This window comes from Sinocyclocheilus rhinocerous, unplaced genomic scaffold (genome assembly GCF_001515625.1).
Source record: "Sinocyclocheilus rhinocerous isolate Xijiao unplaced genomic scaffold, SAMN03320098_v1.1 scaffold697, whole genome shotgun sequence".
Lineage (NCBI taxonomy): Eukaryota > Metazoa > Chordata > Actinopteri > Cypriniformes > Cyprinidae > Sinocyclocheilus > Sinocyclocheilus rhinocerous.
In genome coordinates, this window is record NW_015664033.1 from 652 (window position 1) to 9749 (window position 9098).

The 9098-nt window shown below is 35.8% G+C and overlaps 1 protein-coding gene across 3 annotated transcripts; it reads left to right on the plus strand.

Annotated features, from left to right (window-relative positions):
- Positions 1–1362: 1362 nt before the first annotated feature.
- On the plus strand, positions 1363–7920 carry LOC107729442 (scavenger receptor cysteine-rich type 1 protein M130-like). 3 transcript variants are annotated; one of them, XM_016539932.1, is made up of 5 exons: positions 1363–1435; positions 2639–2668; positions 3613–3927; positions 6129–6254; positions 6374–7920. In XM_016539932.1, exons 2-5 carry the CDS (start codon positions 2641–2643, stop codon positions 6631–6633), a joined length of 729 nt encoding a protein of 242 aa, XP_016395418.1. In that variant the 5' UTR covers positions 1363–1435; positions 2639–2640; the 3' UTR covers positions 6634–7920. The 3 variants fall into 3 exon arrangements, with proteins under 3 accessions (XP_016395418.1, XP_016395417.1, XP_016395416.1); XM_016539931.1 differs by having other exon boundaries at positions 1372–1452; XM_016539930.1 differs by lacking the exon at positions 1363–1435 and adding an exon at positions 2204–2285.
- The last annotated feature ends 1178 nt before the right edge of the window (positions 7921–9098 follow it).

A 9098-nucleotide genomic window follows, 5' to 3' on the forward strand; every position in this document is an offset into this window, starting at 1 on the left:
TGCAATAAATGTAAAGTTCAGTTTGTGTGTAATGTAAAAAGAGAGAGAGAGAAAAAAACAGATCCAGTTCAGTTAAGGGAAAACTGGGAAAAAGTAGGACAAATATTGTATCCAATATATTTCAAAGCAGTCACTAATGCTCTGTCAGTTGACCATATGCATGATTACTTCCTGGTTTGTCAAAATAGAGCTGTGCATTAAGTGATTCAGACTAAATTCAGAGTAGCAAAACTACAACTGTAACAAGTTTGTGTTGACTGAATATATTTAGCAGCTTTTACAGTTAAAGATAAAACGTAAAAAATGTAGGTACTAAATTAAATCTAAAAATATTTAATGGATTATTTAATTGTTATACCATTGTTAATGAACTTATTTAATTTGTAGTAAACTAGTTAAGTATTAAAATAATTCTCCCTTATACGCTGTTGGTGTCGGGGCATATTTATTTATTTATTAAAGGGGTCATATGATGCGATTTCAAGTTTTCCTTTCTCTTTGAAGTGTTACAAGCTATTGGTGCATAAAGAAGATCTGTAAAGTTGCAAAGACTAAAGTCTCAAATCCAAAGAGATAGTTGTTTTTGTCAGCAGGTTTTACTTCCAGTCCGTCCTGGGTAAGTCTGCTGTATTTATACCTCTTGGTGTTGATTAACTTGAGTGCGCTCCTCTTGTGTTAATTAGGCTGAGTATCTGACGTGCTCCTCCCGAACTTTGTTAATAAAACATCATTTAGTGCGGTAGGCAGAATGACTTCCTCTTTAACACGCTCTTCTGAGTGCGAGTGAACCGTTTCACTGCAACTATGCAGACGACATGCACAGAGCTCGAGTCTGTTCACTTATCCACCTGTTGCAAGTCTACTGTCTGTTTCCTTTGATTCTGTGGAAAAGCTTCCCAGCAGCTTGTTTGAAGAAAGAAAATCCTACATTGCTAATATTTACACATGCATTTAATATATGATTGTAATAGGAAATATTATATATAACAATTTGGTAAATTTGCTGTATATTGAGCAGCGGACGATGTTAAATCCATATACTAGATACATATCTGAGGAAAAATGCATTGCTGATCGGCGCCACCTAGCGTGCAGGCGTGAATTAGCAGAAGGCGATCAATCGTTTCGCGTTCGGTGTGAAAGCACCGTTCGTCGGCGATTCGCCTCACTTTTTCGCATCGCGCTCAGTGTGAAACGCCCTTTAGATGAGGTTAGGTTAAAGCAGGGGTATCAAACTCAGTTCCTGGAGGGAAACAGCCCTGCAGAGTTTAGATTTAACTCTAACTTAATGCACCTGATCCAGCTAATCAAGTTCAGGCTTTTTTGAAAACTGCAGTAGCCATGTGTGTTGGAGCAGGGTTGGAACTAAACTCTGCAGGGCTGTAGCCCTCCAGGAACTGAGTTTGACACCCCTGGGTTAAAGTGAGACTTCAGGGTGTGTGTGAGGTAGTGGTGAGTAGCATCTGCTCTGTCTCCCTCTCTCTGTCTCTGTCATATCAGTTTTTGTTTTTTGTTTTTTTTATGACAGCTCACCAGGTTTCTGACAGTTCTTCTATAAAGTTTGCACCATGTAAGGTGGTGGCTTAATGGTTTCAGATCTGAGGCACTAACTTAAAAAGTAGACTGACTTGGACTGACAATACAGCTCTGCTAAGCATAAAGGGTGGAAGTAGGCTGTACTAATAGTCTGTATTTGGCCAGTGTGGTCTGTCTTTGAATACACCCATTTAATAACCATAAGTTTCAGAAACCTAAAAATGTGTGAACAATGTGAGGATATCCAAGTGCAGCAGCACATTTGCAGCACATTTACAGCACAAGCCCTCAAAGACATTTCAAGCATCGTTTGAAAAAGCAACTTGTTTGCTTTATAAAGAACAAAATAAGCTGATAATGAATTATTTATTTGTAAAGTCTAGTGCAAACTGACTAGCATGTTACAGAGCACATGAGCTGGCAGAATGCTGAAAAACAAGTGCTAAATATTTAGTACAGAGAATATTTAGTTTAGAGGGTAGCGGGTATTTTACAGATCTCAGTGGTTGGTTAGTTTCTACATGAACATAAATATTGAGCCATTTCTCCTAGTTAACTCACTGAGAAGCTGAAGTGTTTAGTGAGACAGGGGAGGGATCAGTGAAATGCGGAACTGTTGTAGTTCTATTCGCACCCAACTAGTGTCTGACTGACTCAGAGAACATGTGAAGAGCTACAGAGATAGACATCACGCACATCGATCAATGAAAGAACAGAAATGCTGAGACTACTGCTTGATTTTACACTTGGTAAACAGTTTTTAAATTGATACCATTTCATTTATTATTATATTAAATGATATTCATTAAATGATTAAATATTCATTAATGTAAATTAGAAGGTTCCTATTTGGGCTTTTTACAAATACGTGAACTATATATATATATATATATATATAGTGTGTGTGTGTGGGGTGGTGGGGGGGTGTTGGTAGCACTGTTGTCCTACATAAAAAGCAGTTTTTATTGGAAACAAATGTGTCATATTTATGTTATCAAAAAAAAATGCAACGCAGCAAAACACTTGTTTAATTATATACATAAAATCTTTGTGATAAATTGTTTTCTAATGAAAGAACTCCCTTATGTTTTCTCTTTGGCAGTCATGGTTTTGAATGATTACCTGGTTACTGGTGAGTGATCCTCTCAATGTTGCAAAAGCTTTGATAAACATCTCTATATTATTGATAAAGGGATAGTTAACTCAAATTTTAGCAAATCTGAATTACTTTTTTTTTCTTTGGAATACAAAAGAGAAATGAGAAAAAGGAGAAATGCTGAAGACTGTGCTGGTCATTTCTTTCCATGCAATTACAAAGAAAGTTGACTTTTTAAGCTTTCAAGTACATAAGCTGTCCATAAATGTATTCCAGGTCTTCTGAAACCATGCAGTACCCTTGTGTGAGGATCAAACTGAAATTTAATTCATTACAAACTGAATAAGCTGTTAATTGCTATGATTACTGAGTCAGAACTTGAGAACTGCGTCAGTCAGATTGCTGAGTAAATCATTTAAGAGAAGTTCCTAAACGTCATTTCGGGGAGGAGAGAACCCATCTATTTCAAATAACTTCCGGGGATGTAAGCAGCTGCACACTTTGCTACAGCATCAGTTGTTTTGACATCCCTCCACCTCCCCAACTTTACCCATACTCATCTCCCAATTATTAGTAGTCCCACCAGAGGGTATATCTTCGCTCGAGTTGAGGCTGCTTCCTTGAGCCCCTCCACTGTGGACAGCAAGCCAAATACATTTAACCTTAATAGCGTAAAGATTATATGGGCAAACAAACTTGTGAAAGCTCTTTTGTGAAGCAACTATTTATTATCATTTGATTTATTATCAAATGGAACAAACTGTTCTTTCACTTGTAAATTATTAAAAGAACAGGCAGAAGATTCTTTGTTCCACAGAAGAAAAAAAGTTGGACAGGCTTGCATTGAAATGAGGGTGTGTAAATGTTACAGTGTAACAGAATGTTCATATTTAGCTTAACATCCCTTTAAAGCAGACAGCAGGTTGTTTTATTTGAGAATATGTGAGTTGAATATTTGCTTAATTTTCTCTGTTTAACAGGAGATCAAAAGGAGATCAGTCTGGTCAATGGTCTAGATGCCTGCTCGGGAAGAGTTGAGATCCACTATAATGGCACATGGGCGACAGTGTGTGGTGACTCCTGGGACATTGATGCTGCTGCTGTGGTGTGTAGACAGTTGGGGTGTGGAAGAGCTGTGATTGCAGATGGCCAGGCTCTTTTTGGGGTAGGGGATCATCACGTCTCCTGGAGTGAGGTCAACTGTAAGGGAGAAGAGTCATCCATCACACAGTGCTCTCCTCAAAGGAATGAAAATAATTGTCCTCCGAGTAGTGATGCTGGAGTCATATGTTCAGGTATGAGGATTTAGTTTTTCCCTAAATTAAAATGTTAATTTTCAAGAGTGCTGGTGTACGCTGTAATCTGTGACAAAAATCTTTAAAAAAAAAAAATCTGTGACATTTACAGTAAAATACCAGCAGGTGTTGCCAGTAGTGATGTCCGATTCGCAAACGAATCGTTCGATTTAACCTGGGGCAAGTTCAAGCTCAAACCGGTGTGCACCGTTTTGCTACGGTTTCCGGTTTGAACGAAATGATTCCTGGCAACGGTGTGCAACGGTGTTTGAGATGTGTTTTCTCTTGTTTGGTGGGTGTGTCAAACATGTCAGCCCAATCAGCAGCAACATGTATGTAAACCACGCGGTATTAAAGAGACAGCTCCCACAATGTAATTAACATCCAAATAAATTCACAAGAGCAAGTATATTGTTTGCACATGTTTATTTACATTAAAGAATATATTTTATTTTACTTTTTTTTTTAAGATTAATGTATCTAATCTGTGAACTTTGTTCAGTTGAAGATTCTGTTAAGTTATAGGCCAAAGGGGTTTGTCAGGGAAGTTGGACAATAATTAAGACTCTGTTTAATAGGAATAAGGGATGATTTATGAAATACCTGTACTGTAATTATAGTTAGCGATGACACATTCACAAATTGAGTTTGTAGTAAACAGAACTGATGAACACAAGTAGAGCAGATGATCTTCTGAACGTGCGTACAAATTGAGAACCGATGAGCTGATGATATTGCGCATTCGTGATTCAGTGTGAAGCTACCGAACAGATTGCCTACTATGACTGACACAGCACGTCTGAACCTGAACCGAACTGGTTCTTTTGGACAACTCATTCTGTGCTAATGTTATGAGCGCAGGTAAACCGAGGACTTAAATGAAGGGCAATCTGGCGACACGTAAATTTATTTAATAACAAATAAATCGCAATGGATTATGTATAGTAAGTGGATTATGGTTTCTGCGTTGATGACAACTAATTTATTTACTTTATATCTTCAAGGCTTAAATCCTGGTATTCACATCACTGCCTCTTACTGTATTTGGGTGCTTAGTTGCAAAACTTAATTGTAAACTTTTCAGATCATGATTATGATGTTTTAACTGACTGACGTTATGATTATTGACTTTATATATTTGAATGTGTATTTTCATCCCGGCCCGGGACGATAGACTTGATATCATTACGTCATCGCGAATGACACGTCATTACGTTAGGGCGTAAAAGAACCGATGAACCGTTTTTTAGAACCAGACTTCCCATCACTAGTTGCCAGAACTTTACCGTAAAAAATATGGTAGCAACATTTTAGGTTTTACAGACTCAACTTAAATTCACAGTAAAAAAAAAAACTCTTTTGTATGTAACTAATATAATGATAAAATAAAAAACAACATTTTAAAGTACTAATATCTGTTTTATACCATTGTAATACACTGATAACCACTAAAATCAGGTGGTTATGAGAAAGTCACATGATAAATCACAAACAGCTCTTACACAAGCTGAGAAGGCAATACTAATATACAGAAGGTGCACAGCGTCATTCACACAAACACTAAACACCATCATGGTAACACACATGATACTAAAATAATGCAGCAAACATTAATTTATCAACGTTAGATGTAAAATAAAACCCTAATGTACACAACTGATAAGAAAAAACTAAGAAGAAACATCAAATGTGAAGTGTCATGCAGGGAATTCTGGGAATGTCAATTTATGTTTTTTTCACTGTAAATTACACAATGACTTGTTCTTTTTCACTTCCAAAACTGTAATTTTAACAGTATTTTACTGTAAAAATACATTAAATGTTATCACATTTATTCAGCATATATAGTACAGAAACTTACTATTAACCGAGGAACAGGTTTTTACTGTAGCATTTTACAGTATTTTACTGTTAAAATTATGACCATTTTTTTTACAGTGTAGTTTAACAGCACTGGGTTTGACACAGACTTAGTTTCTATGAGCAAACTTATATTGTACATAGGGAACTATTCCCTCATGCGAAAATCCTGATAGCACAGATTCTGTGAAATTTTGCATAGCAACAATAAATGTGACCGCACCTTGATTCATAAGTGAGCTGATTAATCAATTAAAACAATTATCTGAAAAATATGGAATCATTCGGCCATTCTGAAGATAGGGTGTACTCTTGTTAATGCATTCAAATCTCTCCTTCAGCTTCTTCAGTTATTATCATTGGTGCTGTGGTAACAGCTGTACTGCTCATATTGTCTGCACTGCTAATCATTTTCCTGGTGAGGAAGAGACAAAAACAAAAGAAAATCCAAATCTCCCATTCAAAAGGTGAGAATTATTTCAATAATGTCCTTTACCTTTACTTTGGATGCCTGCAAATATCAATGCTTAAACATCTTACCACAATAATAAAACTTTTTTTTTTTCAATGTACTTTGTATCCCAAGATGCAGTTAATATGCAAGATGTGCTCCATAATAACCAGAATGAAGAGAACGCTGAGGATGACTATGAGCTTGTAGATATGGATGATGGTGATCATGAAGATGTAAACACTGACTCTGATCAGGATTATATTAATGTAGATCAGGATGACTCTGAACCAGACTACATCAATGTGGAAACAGACGATTCAGAAAAAGACTATGTCAATGTCGAACTTACAGAACACCGAAGTACACTGGGCAATAACTATGAAGATTTATGAAAGCTATTTGATGGAAAATATTACTAATTGTCAATTTTTCACAAAATAAAGGACCTAGGACCTTCTGAATGGATAACAGCACTAAATACCAGAAAACAGTCCATTAACACACAAAAGTTCCACACAAAAACGGAGCCAGAATTTCCAGACAAGGAACAAACTAAATCAGCAGTGAATTATTCCTTATATCCAATAATCAGTGTCCAAGTATGAATAATTCTTTGTATATGAAGAGAACAAAGACTCTTTGGTCATTATTAAGCACTAATATTAAATAAGATACTTATGATTTCTTTAGAAATCTCTGTGATGTGAGTGTGGATTCTCTTTTCCTGTAGCAAAGTATCAGTTTGTCTTCTTCGCTGAAAATGGTGGCACTAGCAAATTAGCAGTTGTTAACAGAGCTTTAGCAACAAGTATGAACATTTATTAGTAGTAATGAAGTGTTTTTGACAGCTTTTCAAGGTGTGTTCTATAAAGAAGCAAGCGATAAGGAACCTCGAAGAGAGAAAGCAGTAGCTGTATCCGTTCACAGTGTGACACAACTACCCACAACCCCTCTGCTGTGTGTCTTCCTCTCTCTTTGTTGTTATTGTTAGACACCCGCTACTGAGTTACTGTGTGATGTGTGCCTTTGATTATGACTGCCCACTGGATACCTAAATAATTTAATTTAAATTAAAATGTTTAAACAACAGCTTAATATATGTTTGTACTCTGCACAAGTTTTCTCTGAATATAACTCGTATTATAAAATTACAACTGCAAATACACTGTAAATCTAGTTTTTATATATCTGTACTATAAGGAAATGTGAAAATGTTCACAGTCTCTGCACTCCGTGTCCAAAAGGGCACTTCCTCAAATCTGCTTTGCAGCTTAATCAGTGTATTAACACATTGTGAGAACAGAGCTATTCTCCAAATGTGTTAAAAATGCATCCGGCTAAATCAGGAAAACGATTAGGAAATCCCACTGAATGCTACTCTTTAACTCCATTTCAGAGTACTGCATATCTGATGTGGTTTCTTAATTCCCTTTTGTAATTTCTATCACATGTTTGTTTCACTTCTTTGCAGAGATCATTTGATATTTTGCATATGAAGTCATTCCATCTCTCTTTCTTTTATAGATGCAAATTAAACAAACTCTAACATTTTACTTGCAGCATTGGCTTACCGTATTTGCTGTCAGTGAAGAAATACAGCATACCAGCAGGGGTTTGATGTCAAACAGACAATTCCTGACCCCCCACATGACAACAGTGAGGTTCAGATGCTCTTTTAAAAAGCCACATTTTACTGATATTTAGCACTAAGCCATTTTGGACCTTAATCATATAAAAGGTGCTTTCTTCATACAGACTGTTTAATGGGCAAGGGCAGCATGAATGTTCATCCACAGCTCAGCAGTAAATAAAAATAAATAAATACAACTTGTTTTATTCACATATTCAAACAATAATTTGTGGTGTAAATTACCTTGTAAAAGGACACATTCTTAGTTTAGTGAAATTGATGGACAGATTCTCATAATAACTGTGCAGAGTGAAAGTTCTATTTCTCACAAAAGCACCATCAGAATTTCTTATGAGCCAAATACTTCTTAATGTTTTGCCATCCTTGTAATTTTGCTTTTGTATAGATGTTTGTTTTAAAATTAGCAATCAATTCGTATCTTGGCTAATTCATAATCTTATAAGACATAGTGAGTGATGAGTGAGTTCAAGAAGTCTAGGTAATCTTAGCTAAAAAGACTGTATACTGCTCAAGTTTGTCATCTCATTGTGAATGTCTCTTTGGAATGCAATTCTTGGCGAAATTGGTGAAAATGCATTTTGGAAAGAGGTTGGGTAAAAAAGGGATGTTTCATTTTATTGGCTAAATGCATTTTTTTAAATAGTTAAAAGGGGAAGTGAATGAGTGTGTTTTGCAGTTTTGGTTTTGTATGTGTTGAAAGGAGCAGATCTATACATCTTAAGTGCATTTTGAAACAACGCAAGGATTGCAATGCCAAGACCTTCTCTTCTCACTTTGATATTAGGTAAATTCAATTTACAATCTTTGTTGTTCCTTTTTTAATTACAGATTATGTTTAAAGATTTGCTATGATAAAAACATTTAATGATGAAATATTTGTATATTTTATGTCACAATATTAATACTACAATAATATTTCATGCTTAAAGGGATAGTTCACCCAAAAATGAAAATTCTATCATTAATTACTCACCCTCATGTCGTTTCAAATCCGTAAGACATTCATTCATCTTCGGAACACAAATTAAGATATTTTTGATGGAATCTGAGAGCTGTCTGACCCTGCATAGACGGCAACACAACTGAAATGTTCCCAAGTCCAGAAACGTAGCAAGGAGATCTGTAAAATAATCCATGTGACAGTGGTTCAACCGCAATTATACGAAGCAACGAGAATACTTTTTGTGCGCAAAATAAATAATAATA